The sequence below is a fragment of the Ursus americanus genome, chromosome 17, assembly GCF_024610735.1.
Source record: "Ursus americanus isolate L20-20 chromosome 17, mUrsAme1.1.p, whole genome shotgun sequence".
NCBI classification, from domain to species: domain Eukaryota; kingdom Metazoa; phylum Chordata; class Mammalia; order Carnivora; family Ursidae; genus Ursus; species Ursus americanus.
Window position 1 is genome coordinate 30,471,394 of NC_142143.1, and position 21,897 is coordinate 30,493,290.

Consider the following 21,897-nt stretch of genomic DNA (forward strand, 5'->3'; position numbering starts at 1 on the left):
AGGCAGCTACTGTAGAATAGAAGGCTAGGGCAGTGGGAGATTTTGGTAAGAAAGTGGTTGAAGTGATAAGTGATGATTATGAAATCTCAGCTGAATGGGTAAATCAAGATTTGAATGGTAGAAGAGATTAGAGAGGAGTCAAAGGGTTAGAGGGTCCTATGAGGTCAGAGGGCAGGTATACTAGGTATACTAGGCATACTATTCATGAGAGAATGTTTCCACTGGGACACGGTTCTGGTGTGGGCATGAGAGTGAAAGGCTATAATGAATTCAAGAAGCATGTAGAAAGAGAAAATGGTGACAGAGAGATTAGAATGAAAGTTATTTGGATGTGGAAACTGCTTAGGGGGGCTTTTGGCGGAACACTATGAGCCATGTGCCAAAAATTCTCAGTGAATTTTGAGAGGGAGCAATTGGGAGGCTAGTAGTTTGCTGCTACCGTGAGTAGGTAGGGATTGGATAGCTGGATATCATGTGGAATTCATAGCAGCTGGAGTTTTCACAAGATGGTGGAGGAACAATAGCCTGGAAGTTGCAGTTGTGGTCAATCAGCACCTTCTCTTGCCCTTGAGGTCTATGGGATGTGGAAGAATGAGTGTCTCCCAATTAAAAGAGTTCCAAAGAATTTAGTATACTAAAGAAACCAAATTGCAGCTAAGGAGGGGAGATGGAGAGTATGATTCAGTAAAAGGGCTAAGAGTGTAAAATATTAATTTTTATCTTGAAAGAAGATTTTTGAGAGCACAATGGAAAGTTTTCTGAAGGTGGAAAAGAGTGAGAAAAATCTATTTAATATATAGAAGTAACACAACTGTATGGTAACGAGATGAATGTGAGACAGGTAGATAACCAAAGGATATATTTTGGACCATGACCCCAAATAACAGGAATATGAAGTGAAATGGATTTAATCTGCCACAAGATTTTTTTTAAGTAAACGCTACCCTCAACATGGGGCTCAAACTCATGACCATGAGATCAAGAGTTGAATGCTCTAGCTACTGAACCAGCCAGGTGCCCCAATCTGGCACAAGATTTTCAAGGTAATCTTAGTCTGAGCCATCTAATACAGTAGCACTAATCACTTGTGGCTTGTAGATAGTGGCTACGGTATTCAGGCGTGCAGAGAACATTTCCATTATCCTAGAAAGTCCTGTTGGACAGCACTGGTTTAAATAAGGTATGAGGGAAATGGTAGGTTAAGAGCACCCAAAGTCAGGTTCCTTGGGTGGCCTAGTCAGTTGAGTGTCCGACTCTTGCTTTTGGCTCAGGTCATGATCTCGAGGCTTTGGGATCGAGCCCTGCATTGGGCTCTGTGCTGAGTGCAGAGTCTGCTTCAGATTCTTTCTCCCTCTCTCTCTAACTCACTCTCTCAAATAAGTAAGTAAAAATGTTTTAAAAAACCACACACACCAGAAGTTAATGACTAGGTGGAGTCCCTGCTGGTTTGTAGCCTGGTTTCAGAGTTCTGATACTCAGGACAAGCCTCGATAGTTCATTGCCTGTGTTTCTGCTTGTGCAGTTTAGTCTGGTGTCTGTGGCTCAGTGGTTATAATAGAGCCTGAGTGATTGACAGTCAATTCTTAGCTGTGGGTGGCTCAGAAAAAGCTTAAGGGCTTGTCAGTCTGCAAACTAAAGCTTAAATAAATAATTTTAAAAACAGATTCTTAAGCTAACATGATTTTAAACATCTGGTGCTGATTATAATACAAATTTAAAGTCAATTCGTTGTTGATTCTCCAGTTATAATGGGATTGATTTATACTTTTGGTTTATTACTTTAAGATGGCCCAGCAGTCTGCAGGTGGACGTGACACTCGGTTTTTACGTGATGAAATTCGCCAACTTGAAAAACAGTTGGAACAAAAAGATAGAGAATTGGAGGACATGGAAAAGGAATTGGAGAAAGAGAAGAAAGTTAATGAACAAGTAAGGCACATTTCCTCAATGAATTTTAACTGTTCAAGTTACCTAAAAACACCTGGTTATACTTTCTATAATGGTAACTATCAATTTGTATGTTTTATATGAGAATTGGTGTACACTTACCTCTAAGGTTTTATATCACTGTTCATGTTGTCATCACATCTTTAAATTAGATTTCTTGTTTTCAGGAGTACCTCGTTTTGTGCAATAAATACCTATATGTAAAAAAAAAATACAGGTTTTTAAGAAGTTGTGTTAATGCCAGCATTTTGTAAATCAATGTATATTTTAAAGCCTGACATTTCATATTTTATACAAATATAGTTATTACCTTTTATGTTATTCCTCGTTCTTTATAAAATCATGCAGTGTTCACTTAAATTTAGTTTGAGGAAAAAATTTTTTGCAGATGAATTTGTAAATTCCTGTCAGAAAACAACATGTTTCCTATATCGCCTCACCTGTCAGTAAACTTATAGAACATCTGCTGCCTAAGTGTGGTAACTGTCCCGTCCCTGATTCCCAGAAGCTTTTTCTACCTTTGTGTCCTTTAGGTCAATGTTTTATTAGATCCTAATAATTTTATTTTGTCCATTGCTCTCTTAGAAATAGAAGGTGGTCAATTTTAAGTAGACAACAATGATTATAAGGTGTTGTTCCTATTTTAAAGAATTTGTTATAAATTGATTCGTAAGGAAAAACATGCTTATTCTTGATGTATCTATTTTCTTATATAATTTAGAAGATTCATGTAAAAGTGATCTATCCATACCATTTTTGTGGTGAAAAAAGTATGGATTGATGCCACCTAAAGGTTAGAAATAAGTTCTTAGAGGATTGTTTGTTTAGTTGACTCAATAAAACATAACAGACCTATGGATTTCTTAATAATCACTAAGGATTCAACATAGGACTTACAGTAATAGAATTGCTTTTTAAGGGGATATCTGTGGTTTTCTGGATTGTTGCTCTTCTGTCTAGCGCATATATTAATCACCGTTTTGCCATTCATACCATGTACCCTTAGCTAATCAGAACTACCTTGTCCATTCTTCTTAAACTGCTATCTTTATTCATAGGCACAAACACAGAAAACTTGACTATATAGCCTATGTACCATTCCATTTGCTAGATTTCTGGAGAAGGAATATGAATTGTTGGCAGCTTCTTCTTTGCCCTTAACCAGTCATTCACTTTGTTGAGTATTTACAGCTTGCCAGAAACTGTTAGGTACTAGGAATACAGAGGGCAATGATATCCTGCCTCTTGATATTCATTGTCAGTAATAAATGTAACATAGAGGACATTCTGGGGAGGGATACCTAAATCAGTCTTGAGGTTCAGGAAGTGATTTGTAACCTGAGACTTGAAGTAGGAGTTAGTCTGGTGAGGGGATGAGATATACATATGTGGTGGTTAAAGTTAAGGCATTCTGGCTGAAGATACAGCATTTGCTAAGATCTGGAGGGAAGAGATGGCACTGTGAATTCAGGGAACTACAGGTATTCATTTTGGCTGAAATATAGGTAAAAATAGCTAGTGTAGAATCCTTACTATGTGCCAGATATTTTATATGGACGAATTCATTATTCCTCATTTCATACTTATCATATGAGATAGGTAACATTTCCCCCATGCTACAGATAAGGAAACTGAGGCACAGGAGGGGTAATCATCCACTATTACAGAAATAATAAGTGGTAAAACCAGGATTTGAATCCAAACTTACTCAATGAGTCTATGCTCTATACCACTGTACTGTCTGTCTTCCTAGTTTAGACATTTGTCTCTTCCTCTGGAGAGAGAAGCACAGGTCAGTTCCTGAGGAACTGGGTCTTCTTCCTTAAAGGAGCCAATGAAGAATTTTGAATACAAGAATATCATGATCAGATCTATACTTTTGAAGTTTATTCAGCTTTACAGAGGTGGATTGAAGGGGACTAAGAATAGTAAGGAGACATTTGGCTAATTCAGGCAGTGCTGATGATGGGCTAATTGAAGTCATGACTCAAGGGATTAAGGGATACAGACATGTTTAGATGTAGCTGTAGTTGGATGTGGTGAATGATTGTTTGTCGGAGGAGAGGGAGGAATGGAGACTTTTCTGCATTGGGCCACTGGATAGGAAGATAGTGTCATTCACTAAGGAGAGGCACAAGAGGAATTAGAAAGTGTGTAATTATTACTCCAGTTCTCACTTTTGTGCATGTTGAGTTTAAGGTCCTGGTGGGCATATTCAAAGAGGATAACGGGATTTGGAATTCATGAAAGACACTGGGTAGATGATGAAGATTTGTGAGTTAAGAACATAGCTATGGATACGCAACTAATGAATCATCTAACTTTACATCAGAAACCAGGGATGTACTGTATGGTGACTAACATAATATAATTAAAAAACATTAAAATAAAAAAAAAGAGCATAGCTATGGAGCCATAGAAATGACTGTAAGGAAGATCTCTGAGAAATGTCTAATGAAATAGGAAGAGGTGCTTCAAGGAACAGCACAAGAAAAGACAAAAATCAAGAATGTGATGTTGGAAAAACCAAGGGAAAAGAGCATTAGTAGTGCTAAATGCTTCAGTGTTAAGTTCTTGACATCTCTTGCCTTGTTAAAATTTTCCAATTCAAAACACAGTGGAACGGTTTCTTAATTCCCAGGTGACAATGATGATGAGATTTATATAGCATTTTGCATTTTATTATAAACTTTCTCTAAACTTTTTATTTTGAAAACTGTCAAACCTTCATAAGTATTGTAAGAAAAAGAATAAACATTCATATGCTCTTCATAGAGATTCACCAGTTGTCAAAATTTTGCCACGTTTACTTTATCTGTCCATCAGTATCTTTGTACACACATATTTCTTTCTCTTTGCTGAGCCATTTGAGAGTTAACTGCAGATACCACAATACTGCACACTGAAATATTTCAGCATGTCTCTCTAAAAAAGAGGAGTATTCTCTAACATAACCACTATATAATTACCATATGCAGGAAATTTAATATTCAATACTTTTATCTAATATCTAGTCTATAATTGTATTTTTTTCTATTGGCCTAATACTGCCTTTCATAGTCCCTCCACCCAATATCTAAGGTTCCATCAAGGATCACATACTGCATACGCTTATTTATTACAGACTTTTAACTATATTTTAATTGCAAACCACTGAGATTTTACTTTGTCCTTGAATGAGGGAGAAAAGCAAAAAAGTGAAAGGCCATGAGAGGGATGGGGTTTGGACAATGGATGAAAAAATCTTTGATAATAGTTATAGTGTTTGCCTGTTTTGGGAAACAAAAGAAACGAAATCATTTATGTGAGGAGAAGAAAATGCTCCATAATTTTTTATTTTATGCACTGAGCATTGTGCTAAAGACTTCGTATACATCATACTTAATTTTTACATCGACCTATGAGATAGGAAAATTAGGTTTAAGAGATAGCAGATCACTTATTCATACTCTACCAGAAATTGGCGGACAAAGAATATAAACCTGGGCCAGTCTGATTTCAGATTACTTCTTTTTAACCATTATGTTGTGCTGCCTTATATTTCTAAGTAATTTAAATGCTCACCAGAGCAAAGAGTATTGTAGCTCTGACATAGAGTAACTGCAAAATGCTGAAGATCTTGGACAGAAAATTACTCATTAGGTTTTTTGAGGAGGAGGATAATTTGTTTAGTTTCTGTATCCTTTGGTTAGAGTTTTGGTTTTAGTTTTTTGCTTTTGTTTCTTTTTTAATCTTTTAAACTCAACCTGTTTTTTTTTTCCTAATCCTTAGTTTTCACAAATTTTGGTTTATTAGTCATGTCTTTGATCAACATGAAGTCCTTAGTAGTAAATCATGCTCTTCTTCATTAGAGAGAATTTAAAATTTAAATTGATCAGCTGAAAACGTGATTTTATATTGAATTACTGCTGAACCTTATTTTTTTTTCCTAATCCTTAGTTTTCACAAATTTTGGTTTATTAGTCATGTCTTTGATCAACATGAAGTCCTTAGTAGTAAATCATGCTCTTCTTCATTAGAGAGAATTTAAAATTTAAATTGATCAGCTGAAAACGTGATTTTATATTGAATTACTGCTGAACCTTATTTTTTTTTGCTATTTTAGTTGGCTCTTCGAAATGAGGAAGCAGAAAATGAAAACAGCAAATTAAGAAGAGAGGTTGGTAAAAAATTTTAGTAGTTGTGGTAGTTCAACAAAATTGCTTGTTAAAAAGTTTTCATAAATTTGTACTGTAAGCAGAACTGGAATCTTCTAAGTAACTGGTGCTTTTAAGCTGCCTGAATTTATGATATGAATTTGTCTTAGGGAAATAGAAAATAAATTGAAAGTTGAGGCCGCTAAGTACTACATTCATCTCTTACATTATGTGGGTAAATTTTGCTTTGTTTCATAAGCCATTCTTTGTTATTTTGCTAATTGACTGAATAACTGAATTTCTGTCTTCTCTTGTTTTACCCAGTATTCTTTTAAACATTTTTGTTTCTCATATAAGTTCTCTATTATTTGGTTCTTCTGAGCCAAATAATGTTTGTACATTGTTTATCCTTATAGGATTCTTAACATAACCAAAATATTCTTTGTTTTGGTTGATAATTAATATTCTTGCTTTCTTTGATTATCCAAAATAATATCTCCTCCTAAAATTTCTCTTTTTTGTTTTAATTTCTGATTCTTAATTTTAATTATATATTGATTTTCTCACATCTTATTATCTTTTTCCTTTTCTTTTCTGGAGAACAAACGTCTAAAGAAAAAGGTGAGACTTTAAGGGTGGTGAGACTTTGGGAGTTTAAAGATACGCTTTGAGATCAACTATTTAGAGGATGAAATTTTGTTTCTCTGGATAGTTTCTTAATATAGAATATTGTATTTGGTCTGCCTTCAGAACGAGCAGCTTCGTCAGGATATTATTGACTATCAGAAACAAATAGATTCCCAGAAAGAAACACTTTTATCAAGAAGAGGAGAAGACAGTGACTACCGATCACAATTGTCTAAAAAAAACTATGAACTTGTTCAATATCTGGATGAAATTCAGGTAAAATAGAACTTGGTTCAAGGCAATGATTCTTATAAAACTTTAATTTTATTATAATGTAAATCTAGTACTTGGCCCTACATTTAAATTCTGTAGTAGAAATCTGCAGCTATGCATTTGGAAACATGAAATAAATTGCATTTTTAAAGTTATAAGTCTTGCAAATTCATTCATTTTATATGTTTCTCTTGGGCATTAAGAACTAAGCTTTTTAGATGCAATTTGTTTGATATTTAATTTGATTTAATTGGTCAAAAGCAATTGCAAACATAGATCCATAAAGAATTCTCTATTCTCCAGCAGACACTTATGACTCTGTTTAATTTTAATTTAGTTTAAATTTCAGTTTCTTAAGTTAACCATAGTGTCTTTAACTTTATTAGACCTTAACAGAAGCTAATGAAAAAATTGAAGTTCAGAATCAAGAAATGAGAAAAAATCTAGAAGAGTCTGTACAGGAGATGGAAAAGATGACTGATGAGTATAACAGGATGAAAGCTGTAGTCCATCAAACAGATAACATAATGGACCAATTAAAAAAAGAAAATGATCATTACCGGCTTCAAGTAAGAATTGCTGTTAGATTAATTCACTTGTGCAGACTTCGTATCATATCATTACTATTTATGTGAAACTAAAAAGTACTTTAACTTTCTAGGATATGAATTTTTGGCCTAAGCTGTAATATACCTTTCTCTGTAATATGTTGCCATGCTGATACGTTTGTCCATAGGTGTTTCTCTAATGCTCTTATGCATACCTTGTAGTGGATACCTGAATGAATGTGTAGACAGCAGTCTTGGAAAACTAATAAATATGGAGATTTTCTACTAAAGATGCTTAGAAGTCCTTGGACCTGAAGTTAAGTTTTATACTGTGTAATAAATATACTATAAATATCAGAAAAGCAATACATTGCTCATTTTTCACATGGTATTAAACTAGTGTAAAAAATAGAATAATGCTCAAAAATATAATTCTCTAGTAATGGCAAATAATTATACATCTATAATGCTACAGAAACCATTAAATATCACCTCTAACTATAGAACTGCTCCAATAATGAATATGCATTGATAATGTATATGTATATATGTATATGAGTATGTATACTGTGTAGGTATAATGTATGTGTAAATATGCATATATAACAAATATGTATATATTGCACTGTTTTGCAACAATTCTTGAAATAATTGTTGCCTTTTAGGTGCAGGAGCTTACAGATCTTCTAAAAGCAAAAAATGAAGAAGATGATCCAGTCATGGCTGCTGTCAACGCAAAAGTAGAAGAATGGAAGGTGCTTTTTTCAATTGATCTAATGGACTCTTCATTTGTATTTTTGATTTCAATTTCTTAGTCTTAGTTTTCTTTACAGGCCTTATGATAGTGACATTTTTATTAGGCAATTTTTAAAGTGCATTAAATGTCCTGGTAGAATAGCACTGAGCACTCTCTCCTATGTAGTCCTCTAGCCTATTTGTAGTTTAAGTCTAAAACATAACTTGTCATCTAAAATAGATAATTCTAAGTAAAATTTTAATTTTTTCACATAGCTTATAGCTACCTTGTATAACGTATATATAGTTTCTGATTTAATTTTAGTTTTTCTAACTCTCCTTCCTTCAGACCAAACTATTGGTTTTCAGTGGAAATGGGAGTAAGGAAAGGGACCTTTCAGGATCATCTGAAAAGTTTTTTCAAAATACACCTTTCTTAGTCCTCCCCCAATCCCAACCAAATCCTCTGTCCTTACCGTGTCGGAAGCTAGGATTATGGTGACTGTATATTTTGAAAAAAGCCTAAAGCAATTCTGAATAAATCTAATTTTAAAAGCTATCACTTCTGTAGTCATTGTTTCTAACAGAGTTCAAATAAATCTTGTTGGCTCTTTGGATTTGGTTATCTGGGAAGTTCAGATAACCCATATTTTAAACAAAAGCCATAGCGGTGGCAATGATGCCCTATAGAGTCGATCAGGGGTCAGTAAACTTTCTGTAAGAAGTGCAGAGAGTAAATATTTTAGACCATCTGGTCTCTGGTATAACTAAACTCTGCTGTTACAACATGAAATCAGACAATCACCATACATAAAGGAATGAGCAGGGCTCTTTTGCAGTAAAACTTGACAAAAACAGGCAGCAGACCAAATATGTTATTTATTTAATTGATATCCTATTATGTGATATTTAGCAGGTTTCTGATGTTTGCTATTAGAAACAATGTTATAATGAATATCTTCATGTATTTGTTATTTTGCAAATCTATAGATTAAATTGCTACAAGTTGTCATATATATCCAAATACATAGCTGCAGTTTGACACTTGTCTTTGGCTTTATGGTATTTTCCACTATGAAGGGTGGGTCTTTTTTTGTATTATGTAGTTTATTTTTTTGTGATTTTTGAACTTTGTGTCATAATTAGGGTTCTGAGTTTAAAGTTGTTTTCTCTATTTTCTTTTAGCACTTCCTAGTTTCATCGTTTACATTTAAGTGTTTAAAGGATATATAATTAATTTTGGCATGGAGAGTGAGTTATGAATGCAACAGTCCTACTCTGTTGTCCAAACATTATTTATTGAACATTTTATCTTTTTCCTACTGAAATACAGTTTCATTTTTAATATGACATGCTTGTTGAGTTTGAATTTATTTTTGGACTGTCTGCTTTATATTGATCAATCTATTTTCTAACCATGTGTCCTTGTGTTAGTTGTTATTATGCTTAAATATTTGAAAACGTGTTCGTTTTTCAGTTTTTAGACACGAACATGTTTTTTAATATGAATTTTAGAAATAGTTCTTAAAAATCTTATTGGATATGTGATAAATTTATAAATTATAAGTTGATTTTGGTATTTGGTTCTTCTAACAAAGAACACAAGACACCTTCATTAAGTAGTCTTTTAAGGTTTTCTCCAAAAAGTTAATTGTACAAAACTTCCTGGTAGTTGCATGAAGGTATTTATAATTCTTAATTAGGAATGGGTTTTGAAAGCTTGGGATTGTTTAAAGATTGAATTTCTAAAACAGCAAGAATTATACTGTACATTTTTGAATAATTTCTTATTTGAACTTACGTTTGTACACCCAAAAGGAATGGTGATTATGCAAATAGTTGCAGGTACTTACTCACTTCCAAGTGAATTTTATTTCCTATATTTTCTTGATATCTGCTAATGGTATATACTAGAGTATTTGCCATAAGTGAAAAATGATTTATTAATTTTCCTCTTATGTAACAGATCCTATGTTGTTTATATCTAGTTAATTTTGTCTTCTAAAGATGATGAAATTATTGAATATCAGCAAATGTTACATAACCTGAGGGAGAAATTGAAAAATGCCCAGCTTGATGCTGATAAAAGTAATGTTATGGCTCTACAACAGGTAAAACTTTCTCAAAATTTGGTTTATTAAAGTAGACAATGTGTCTAACCTAGTGGCTTACACTATTGGGTATATAATAAAATCTTTTGAAATCCAGTCCCAAGAAACAATTAGAATTAAGTTTAGAGTTAGGAATAGAATTATTTTGTGTTAGAATTGAGTTTAGAGTTAGGAATAGAATTATTTTGTGTTTTTTTTTTTCCTACGTTGATTCAGATAATAGACATACTGTTTTGATTGGGAATTATTTAATAAGAAACTTAAAAACTTTTAGAAACTTAAAAATGTCTTAATACTCTTATTAATGTTTATTATATGTTGGTGCTAAAATATCCTGTGTAATGTGAAAAAAGCTCAAAGTGTTGTTATAATTTGACTGTATTACATTAAATTTTATTTTTCGTAAGATATATTCATGTAGAAGTTATACTTCCATCATCTGTGCTCTATGTTCATAGTCCAAAAGAAAAGGGGAAATTTGGGGAGTATTTGGAGGATAAGAACAATTGCAAGGGATGATATTTTGAATGAAGTATGACAGGGCAAAAGATGGAAATTTAAGTGTTTAAAGGATATATAATTAATTTTGGCATGGAGAGTGAGTTATGAATGCAACAGTCCTACTCTGTTGTCCAAACATTATTTATTGAACATTTTATCTTTTTCCTACTGAAATACAGTTTCATTTTTAATATGACATGCTTGTTGAGTTTGAATTTATTTTTGGACTGTCTGCTTTATATTGATCAATCTATTTTCTAACCATGTGTCCATGGTGGAATGGTAGCATGAAACCATGAGGAATGGTAGCATGAAAGGAGTCAGAAGAAGCCATAAATATTAGAGTTGTGGAATTCCCTTTGCCAGGATGTTAGCCATTATATCTGTCTGTAAATATTAGAGTGACGTCAGTGTACCTAACGTTGTGTAGTGCAGTTGAGGTATACAAAGTAGTAAAAGACATAGTTTTGACCCAAAATTATATATTCTACAATCTTATTGAAGAAACATAAGAACTACCTTCTTCCTTACTTTTAAAATGTATGTTAATATCCATGAAGAAATTATAAGTAACATTCAAAAATATTTTGTAGGGTATACAAGAACGAGATAATCAAATTAAGATGCTCACTGAGCAAGTAGAACAATATACAAAAGAAATGGAGAAAAATACTTTCATTATTGAAGATTTGAAAAATGAGCTTCAAAGAAACAAAGGTACTTGAATGTTTAGTAAGCGTATAAAGTTATTTTATGTACCATTCAACTTTATAAATATTTTATTTTTATTAAATTATGTCAATAGATGTACAATTTTTCTTTTTGAATTTTATCACTTTTAAAAATGACTTCACATATATTAACTAGTATATTATTAAGTACATATATTACTAGTGTTTAAATTTGTAAGTGGTGGAGATATTTTCTGTAATTTTTCCGCGATGAAAATTACATTAACCTTTATTACCATATTTAGTTATATGAAAGAAATGAAAAATGGTGATATAATTGGTTGTAATTATTTATCCCCTTTTTAATAATGAACAAAGAATAGAGTAAAATTTGGATCAATGTAGCAGCATTGCAGGTAGTTTTCAGAAGTCATTTGACTCATCAGCATGTGCATGAACTTTATCCAATTTAATGTCTCATCTTATTCTCCCTACCCTGGGACATACTACCTTGCCTAATACATCTGAACATAAGCCCTTAAAACATCAGTGGTCTTATATTTCCACAGCACTACATACTGTAATTATACTGGGACACATTAATACAAGGTATTCATGATAAGTTCGTGACATATTTGACATAATTGCAGAAGATAAGAAAGGAAGACACAAAGGGAAATAGCTACTGAGTTTGTGTGTGTGTGTGTGTGCACGTGTGCGTGCAAGTGTAAGTGAAATAATGGTGCTGCTGGTTGGAGGTGCGGTTGTAATTTAGATAGGCAAAAGCCCCACTGAGGAGATACTTGAACACTTTTAGGAAGTGAGGTAGTAAGCCATGCAGATGTCCCTAAACAATGGGAATAAGTGTAAAGGCACTGAAGTAGGAGTATACAGAGTGTGTTGAAGAACAACGAAGAAGCCTTTGTGGCTGGAACAGTGGGCAGGTGGGGCAGTAGTAGGTGATGAGATCAGAGAGGTAACCAGGGGCCATGTCATATAAGTCTTAACAGTTCACTGTAAGGACTTTGGCTTTTACGTGAGAGGAAGCACCAAAGAAAGTTTCTGAAGACAGGAGTGATACAATTTGACTTAGGCTGTGTCAGCAGTAGATCACAAGAGTGGTAAGGACAGAAGCAGGCAAACGTGTTATGAGACTATTGGAATAATCTGGAGAGGTGCTGGTGGCTTAGAGTATGGGGGTAGCAGTAGAGTTATTAGTTGTAGTCAGTTCAGGATGTATTTTGAAGGTGATAGAAATGGAATTTGCTAACAGGTCAGATATAGGATGTGAGATAGTTATCAGGACTTTTGTTCTGAACGCTGCGGAGGACTGTGTTTCCAGGAAGTTTAGAAATGATCAGGTATTTAATTAAACAGGACATGTTAAGTTTGAGATGCTCAGTAGACATCTGAATGAAAGTATTAAATAGGCACTCATATATATAGAAGTCTGAGGTTTAGGACAACAGTCTAGGCTAAAGTTATAAATTTGGGAACCCTGTGCCTAAAAATGGTAGTTGAAGTCATGAAGCTGGCTGAGATCATCAGAGGAACAAATGTTAAGAAGAAAAATGCAAAGAGTGAGCCCAGGTTTGCTTTTACTTTAGAGACTGGGGAAATGAAAAGGAGCAGCCAAAGGAGGCAAATAGGAGGAAAATCAGGAATGCGTAGAGTCCTGAAAACCGCGTGAGGAATGTCATCAAAGTAGAGAATAAGCAACCATGTTCAGAGCTGTATTCAATGCTGCTGGTAAATCAAGACAAGCCTTGAAAATTAACCAGTGGATTTAGCAGTGGTCAGTTTGGGTTTAAGAGAAAATGGATAAGAGATGACATAGAACAATCTAGAGACTCCTTTGAGGACTGTTTGTGTGAAGGGAAGGAGAAAAATGGAGTAGTAACTCGAAGGGAAAGGGGCGTGAGGAAAAGTGTTTTTCTCTTTAAAATGGAAGAAATAATCATGCTTCTAGGTTAAAGGAAAGATCCATTAAAGAAGAAAACTGATGCATTGATGAAGCAGGAGAGAGAGAACTTCTGGAACAATATCCTTGAGAAGGCAGTGGGATGGCATCTAGTGTTCCAGTGGGGTAGTTGGCCTTAGGAGCACAAAGAATTCATCCGTAGTAACAGGAAAGGAGGGGGAGCGTGTAGATAGAGATGCAGGTGACAGTGGAGATGACCTGATGGTGAGACCAGGTAGAGCTTCTGTACTGATTGCTTCTAGTCTCAGTAAACAAGGAAGCAAGATTCTTAAAGGATAGGGGGAGATGTGTTAGAAGTTTGAGGAGACAGAAGAAAAGAGAAGGTATAAAATGGTCATCTGGAAGAGTGAACAGACTAGGGGAATGTAATATGATTGCTGCAAGCAACAAAAAATCAAATGTAGCACTGGTTTAAACAGTTTAGAAATGTATTTTTCCATGATATAAACAAAGTTGAGGCGACTAGTTTGGGGTTGGCGTCATACCTGCACAAATATCGGGTTATCAGGCATCCTGTAACTTGCTGCCCTGCCTATCTCAACCCGTAGTATCCAACTCATGTTCTCAGTGTTTGAGTTCCAGACTTAATATCTGTATTCCAGCTAGCAGGAAGGAGGAAAGAGAAAAGATTCACTCCGCTCCTTTAAAAACATTTCCTGAAATACACACATGGCTTGTCTGCTTATTGGTCACATGACCACACCTAGCTGCTGGGGTCTAACTGGAAATTTAGTCTTTATTTCAAATGGCCATGTGTCCAACCAGAGTTGCATTGTTCTATTACATTGGACAAAGGTTGAACATTAGGAACAGGTAGCTAGTAGTTTTTACCACAATGATCATTCTTTGTAAAGCAGTGTTTTGCAATCTTATGTAATCTGTAACCATTCAGCTCAGATTTTATTGAACTTTTTAAGCTTGTCCTATCAATAAAATGAAAACAAATTTCATTTTTCAAATATAAAAATATAATAATAAAGGGACTTTTCTTAGTGACATACCACTTTTCCTGCTTCTCATATTGGAATCCAGGATTTAAAGGAATAAGTAATCAATTCAATTAATTCTTTTTTTTTTTTTTTTTTTTTTTTTACTCTCTAGGTGCTTCAACCCTTTCCCAGCAGACTCATTATATGAAAATTCAGTCTAAGGTACAAATGTTAGAAGAGAAAACTAAAGCGGCTGAGAGAACAGCTGAACTGGCTGAGGCTGATGCTAGGGAAAAGGATAAAGAACTAGTTGAGATTCTAAAGCGATTAAAAGATTATGAATCGGTATGTATTTTTATCTCCTCAGTCAAGGAGCTTAGATTATTCTTGCCACTCACAGGTAGACTGTTCTGTGCCATTTACTGTGTACCTTCAAAAACATTCCAGAAGTGTTTTATGATAAAGGTTATCTTGGTTGGTTTGTACTGCCCTATTCAAACTTTTGAGCAGCATTTACTTTCCAGCCGGAGAATTTTTTTCTAACCATTTATTCAAATCATTTTGCCCAGGGGCGCCTGGGTAGCGCAGTCCTTAGGCGGCTGCCTTCGGCTCAGGGCGTGATCCTGGCATTCCGGGATCGAGTCCCACATCGGGCTCCTCCGCTGGGAGCCTGCTTCTTCCTCTCCCACTCCCCCTGCTTGTGTTCCCTCTCTCGCTGGCTGTCTCTCTGTCACATAAATAAATAAAATCTTTAAAAAAAAAAACAAAAAACATTTTGCCCAGATAATCAGCTTTGGTGAGACAGCAAGTTTAGTTTCTTTGTAATCTGTGTCATTGTGCCACCATTATAGATGTGACAGCACTGGTTTATTTGCTGGAAGTTATTTCAGGGACAGTTTTACTGCCTACTGTGCCAACACACAGTACTTACTTTGTACTGTTTGTATTTTTAAATCTGATTACCACTAAGTCAGGCAACAATGACTTATATATTCTAATGGTATCACTGATTCACTCTTATTATTCTTATCCTATATTTTCAGTGTTTGTTTGTTTTTGGCGGGGGGTGTGGTAAGAAGCTCCCTGGAGACATCATGAACATCTGATTTGTCTTCATACCCCCTGAATCATCTAGCATGGTCTTATATACAGTCAACATTTACTAATTTTATTTTTATTTATTTATTTATATATTTATTATATATTATTTATATATTTATTATATATATTTTTTTTATTTTTTTGGAAAGCATGAGCAGGGTGGTTGTGGGGGAGAGGGAGAGAGAGAGAATCTTAAGTAGGCTCCACGCCCGGCGTGGAATCCACCTCTGGGCTCTGTCTCACAATCCTCAGATCAGACCTGAGCTGATACCAAGAGTCGGATGCTTAACTGACTGAGCCACCCAGTCCCCCCTTGTAAAAGGTTTTGTATGTCACTCTCTGAGTTACTTCGTCATTAGGATGTTATACTGGGAAGTTTCAACTGTTCCATTTTCCATCATATTACTGGATTTATTTTTTAAAAGCACAAAAAACACAGTTTCATGACATAAATCTTACATATATGTGTACTTCCCCTCAGACTTAATAAGAAAATAAATTCATAAATTTGATAATTTATTCAAATAAGCCACAGTGTATTTAAATTAGATTGGATATTTTTCAGGGAATATATGGTTTAGAAGATGCTGTTATTGAAATAAAGAATTGTAAAAACCAAATTAAAATAAGAGATCAAGAGATTGAAGTATTGACAAAGGAAATCAATAAACTTGAGTTGAAGATCAATGATTTCCTTGACGAAAATGAGGCACTTAGGGAGCGTGTGGGTAAGTCATCTTTTAAGATCCATAGTTTGATCAATCCTAACTGTCAAGTCATTTTTTTATTTTTCTTTTTGTTTGTGTATTATTATTTTTAAACATTTGAGTGTGCCCCCCCCCAGATAAACCCTTCTATAAAAATATTTAAAACAAAAGTGGAGCTACTCTGATTGAAGTGGGAGTAGGGATTTAATGGGGTTGGGATGGAGGGTGGGCTGGCCTGGAGCACTGCTTTATTCAGTCTGGCTTCTCTTCAAGTAATAATTGCTTGTTTAAAAACTGAAAGTCTACTAAACTAATACCACATATTAGAAGTTAACCACCCCTTTCTTTTTGTCAACAAAGGTAGGGTCTGTATGACCCATTTGGTTTGCAAAGTACTCTCATTCAGATGAATTCATGAGGACATATAGAAGTACTGGTTAAGTACTTTTGTGATTTATGCTGCTTAATTTAACTTTGGTTGAGTATTTTAAGGTTACTATTGATTCTAAGAAGTACTTAGTAAATATAGCTTGAGAGTTTATATATTGATTTCAATAAATAGTTCATTTAGTGAGTATTACTAGTTTAAATGTTAAATTATGACAGTCCAATCTAAATTGCTACTTTGAAGTGAAAATAAAAATCTAAAAATTGATTTCATTATACTTGGTAAATACCAGTTAATGCTTTCTTAGAGTTAAAATGATCACCTGTGAAAACTGTTCTTTAGAGGAAGGAAAAATAAATATTTTATGAAGATGATTTATTTATGAAAATGTATCTAAGTAGGACTCAGAATCATGCCAGTACTCCGAGAAAGCCTTCTGATCAACTTGACCTACTGGATCACAGTGGACTTCAAATTGGAAGTTGCTAAAGATGACTGAGCCAATTAGATAGCTGTCACAAACACCAGATTTTTCTGTATTTTATTTTTAAAGATTTTTTAAATTTATTTGAGAGAGAGAGAGAGAGAGAAAGAGCACACACCAGCAGTGGGAGGGGCAGAGGGAGAAGCAGACTCCCTGCTGAGCAGCAAGCCTGATATGGGGCTCGATCCCAGGACCCTGAGATGACTTGAATTGAAGACAGATGCTTAATTGACTGAGCTACCCAGTTGCCCCTTGCGTATTTTAAAACCTCCAAATCTTGTCTTATACTTACTTAAGACAATCTTCATATCTACTTAGTAATAGGAAGTTAGGAGACAGGAACAATAGGGGCATCAGACTCATGTGGTAATATAATTGGTATTGATATTAATAATGACTACTATGTGCCAGGCATTGGACTAAGTACCTTATATGGGTTAATTTTTTAAACCCTTGACAATAAGCCAAAAAAAATGAAGAAGTGCAGTATTTTTCCTTCCACTTAGTTAATAATTAAAAGTGGGAATTGAGTACAAGTCTGTTTTATTCCACAGCTTCTGTTTTGAATTAATACATTCTAGCACTTTCATGATGATCTAACATGGAGAAGAAGACAGATCCTGATATATTTTGTTAGGATTTCCATTAATAATTGTGATAAAATGTTGACCTGTAAGGTTATATTTTAAATATCTGGAAATTCTTGCACAAAAATACACCATTCTTAACGATACTGGCTAAATAAATTGTAACCATTTGCTTGATGATAATGAATTGATGTAACCAATTGCTTGATGAAGTTTTTATAGCTCATTTGAATGTTGATAAGTTTTTAATTATATTGTTTTCTATTTTAGGCCTTGAACCGAAGACAATGATTGATTTAACTGAATTTAGAAATAGCAAAAGCTTAAAACAGCAGCAGTACAGAGCTGAAAACCAGATTCTTTTGAAAGAGGCAAGTGTGATAGTCAATTAATTATTTTCTGGTTGAACCAAAAGAAATACTAATAATTTGTACTTTATAGATCGAAAGTCTAGAGGAAGAACGACTTGATCTGAAAAAAAAAATTCGCCAAATGGCTCAAGAAAGAGGAAAAAGAGCTGCAACTTCAGGTATATGCAGTTATTCCAAATCCTTAAAAGAATCATTGGAAAATTAATTGTCTGGAGCTGAAATTTTCTGTATCTTATATATATTATCATGGTTCTGCTGCAAGTTTAATAAATGAAATAATGGCTTGATGAAGAGTATTTAACTGTCATTGGTTTCTGTCCTAAATCTGAAACAGGTAAAAACAGAAAAACATACAATAAAATAATTGATCAAAATTTCAGAATAACCTACTTTTGAAAACTTTACAGTATAGTCTATTAATTCCCACACAATCCCAATATGTTGTGATCAATAATGATAATAGCAGTTTCTATATTAATATATGCTGCTGTTAATATCTTCCTTAAGAGCAGTACTTTGAAAACTGTGTACATTATTCTTTATTAAGTGAAAGTAATGTTTTATTGAATAAAAATTAACTGTTTATCTTATTTGATATCAAGAGAACAGTTTTAAGTTTTATAATAACAATTGTAGTGCCTTTTTCTAAGAAGACCATAGAGAAGGAATTTTTTTTTAACCTCACCCAAGTCCACAAGTATTTGAGTAATGGACGATTTTTTGTTTGTTGTTTTGTTTTGTTTTTGGTGTGTTTATCTTGATTTTTTTATCATCACGGTGTCTGTAATATATCAAAAAATTTCTAGGATGGCAAAACTTCATAATTTATTAGTGTATTAACCAGTTTACTCATTCATGATTCTTGTTTATTTTATATGCCTTTAAACTATTTCAGTACTTATTAATACTTTAGTATAGAATGTGTAAAGAATGATAGAGAAGATAAAAGTCATATTAGTTTCTTGTATTATTAATATTAAAAGTGAGCTAAATCAGAAGGTTGTATAAGCTACATGTGGATCAAGGATTTTGGAAGTATTCTACCTTTTGTTTGAGTTAAAACTTGATTTTACTGGGACACCTGGGTGGCTCAGTTGGTTGCCTTTGGCTCAGGTCATGATCCCAGGGTCCTGGGATCGAGTTCCACATTGGGCTCCCTGTTCAGCGGGGACTCTGCTTCTTCCTCTGCCTGTCACTCCCCCTGCTTGCGCTCTCTCTCTCTCTCTCTATGTCTATCTCTCTGACAAATAGACAAATAAAATCTTTTAAAAAAACAAACAAACTTGATTTTACTTTTTAAGAATTAGACTAATAAGAGAGTTATTTTATGTTTCTAATTTGTTAATTCTTTTATATGCAGGATTAACCATTGAGGATCTGAACCTTACTGAAAACTTTTCTCAAGAAAATAAAATAGGAGAAAGGAAATTCGATTTTGCAAGCCTCAAAAATATGAGTGAAGCTCAATCAAAGGTAAAGTATTGTTATGGCAAAGAGAATAGAAGAAAAATGTTATTATTAGTGCTTTCATTTCTTTCCCCCGTTACCTCCTTTTGAACATTGCTTCTTTTATAGTTGTTAAATGAAAGGAAACTTTTTTTTAAAATTTAAATAACCTGTTGATCCAAAGATTGATTAATGAGACCTTATTTACTCTGAATACAGATTAGGAGTTCAGATAAAATAGAGCTGCCGCATAGGAGACCATCATTCGGTTTTCCACAGTTATATCAGAATGAACCAGAGGAGAATGTCACCATGGGATCATTATCAAGAATGTTATCTGAAATTCAACATAGTGTAGAAAGTGAGGTGGATCCTTTTGTCTCTCTAACTAAACATTCTTCATCTATACAAGTAAAAGATAACATTTCACCTCCAGAAACTATTACGATAAAGGAGATTTTTAAAGCACCATGTCTACAGTCTTTAAGAAATCTAGAATCATTAGTCAATAGCTTTAGTAGGGAAAGCCATGAAGAAATAGATGACTACTTTTACTCTCTTTCTGACCACTCAATGAAGAAAGTGTCAAGAAGCTGTCAGGCACTAGAGAAGACTAGTTTCACACAGAAAAGCAGTTCATCTTTACAGGCCTTATCAACAGCTTCAGACTTAATGCAGAAATTATCACTTAGGCAAAAATCTGCAGTATTTTGTGAACAAATTCATGATAATAGAGCTGATACGGATGAATCACAAGTAGCAACATCAGAAGATGAACAGCTTCATAACCAGATAAAATATGCTGATATCAGTTTGAAAGAAGATATAAGAAAGAGTGAAGTGTCTTTACAGACAGAGATTTTGAAAAGTAAACTTGAAGTTAATCTTCCGGACCATGTGCCTATTACTATACAATCAAAATCATCTAAGATAGATCCACTTGAGAATCTTATAGAACAGCTACGGAGAGAACTAGTATTTCTTAGATCTCAGGTGAGCTTTCCTCCAAATTACATTACTGAGATCACTTTTTTATTAACCCTTTTTTTATAATTTCTCTAACAAAGTTCTCTAATAAGAATTTTTTTATGCTTAAATAGCACTAATTTATATACATTCTATTTTTTAAAAATCTAAAAATGCAATAAGTTTGATACGAAATCATTGACTTGCCTAATTTATTAATTATTTCTTTAGAATGAAGTCATAGCACAGGATTTATTGGTCAAGGAAGCGCAGAATAGAAATGCGGAAATAGAGCTTGAACGTCATAGAAGCCAGGCAGAGCAGGTAGTATAAAGGCAGACTATTAAAAGAGATGATTGTGGTACTAAAGACAAAACTTTCAGTATATTTCTTTGTCTTTGCTGTGGGAGTGGGGAAAGGGAGAAAGTGGGAGGAAGACCACCAGCTGTTTTACCTTTTGGGTTTTATTTTTATTACTACTGTTGTATTTCTATAGCTTGTTTCTGGTGTGTTACACCTCAATTGGTCACAATTTTTTAACTTGAAAACTATAAACTATAGTGATATTTTGTTAAAAAATCAATTTTATTCTTTATGTTCTATACAGAATGAATTTCTTTCAAGGGAACTAATTGAAAAGGAAAGAGATTTAGAAAGAGGTAGAACAATACTAACCAAATTTCAGAATAAATGTAAGTTACTATTTCTTATTTTTCTCTACTTATCCTATACTGAAAATCATGGATCTAAAAGGACTTTAAACATTTAAAACATTCTTGTTTTCTAGTCTGTTTTAACTTTACCTCCTTAGTACATAGACTCAGTCTCTCTCATTCATCTATTTGGTTTGCCTTGCTATGCTCATTGTCAAAGTTACTAATGTGAATTTTTTGTGGTGATAAATAAGTCAGTTTTTCTTTTTTGTTGTCTAATGAAAGTTAAAAAAACAAATTTAAAAGATGTTCAGTGAAGTGAAGACAAAGTATCTATGATTTCTTTTCAATAGTGAAACATACATGTGCATGGTTTAAGTAGGTGTATCATTTAATTCAGCTATTCACACGTTGGATTTATAGGTGAAATTTTTTGTACATTTATTTACTTTGGCATTTTCCAAATGGGTTTTTTTTTCTATATGTGAAATATTTGTTATTTGTATAGAATAGTGTAAATTGTAGGGGCGCCTGGGTGGCTCAGTTGTTAAGCGTCTGCCTTCGGCTCAGGGCGTGATCCCAGAGTCCTGGGATCGAGCCCCACATCAGGCTCCTCTGCTGGGAGCCTGCTTCTTCCTCTCCCACTCCCCCTGCCTGTATTCCCTCTCTCACTGGCTGTCTCTCTGTCATATAAATAAATAAAATCTTTAAAAAAAAAAAAAGAATAGTGTAAAT

General features: G+C 33.9%; 1 protein-coding gene across 9 annotated transcripts in view; it reads left to right on the top strand.

Annotated features, from left to right (window-relative positions):
* The window catches only part of CEP290 (centrosomal protein 290), an 82,478-nt gene that overhangs the window by 3,432 nt on the left and 57,149 nt on the right, over positions 1-21,897 (top strand). For 7 of the 9 annotated variants that reach the window (XM_045780000.2, XM_045780001.2, XM_045780004.2 and 4 more), the window contains exons 6-18: positions 1,786-1,929; positions 6,053-6,106; positions 6,834-6,986; positions 7,370-7,552; positions 8,197-8,286; positions 10,255-10,377; positions 11,472-11,595; positions 14,632-14,804; positions 16,126-16,288; positions 17,997-18,097; positions 18,168-18,255; positions 19,458-19,570; positions 21,117-21,201. In XM_045780000.2, coding sequence (XP_045635956.2) covers positions 1,786-1,929; positions 6,053-6,106; positions 6,834-6,986; positions 7,370-7,552; positions 8,197-8,286; positions 10,255-10,377; positions 11,472-11,595; positions 14,632-14,804; positions 16,126-16,288; positions 17,997-18,097; positions 18,168-18,255; positions 19,458-19,570; positions 21,117-21,201 — 1,594 coding nt within the window. Of the gene's footprint in view, positions 1-1,785; positions 1,930-6,052; positions 6,107-6,833; positions 6,987-7,369; positions 7,553-8,190; positions 8,287-10,254; positions 10,378-11,471; positions 11,596-14,631; positions 14,805-16,125; positions 16,289-17,996; positions 18,098-18,167; positions 18,256-19,457; positions 19,571-19,762; positions 20,537-20,740; positions 20,834-21,116; positions 21,202-21,897 lie in introns of those variants that run through there. The other 2 variants (XM_087868876.1, XM_045780007.2) reach the window with 2 other exon arrangements.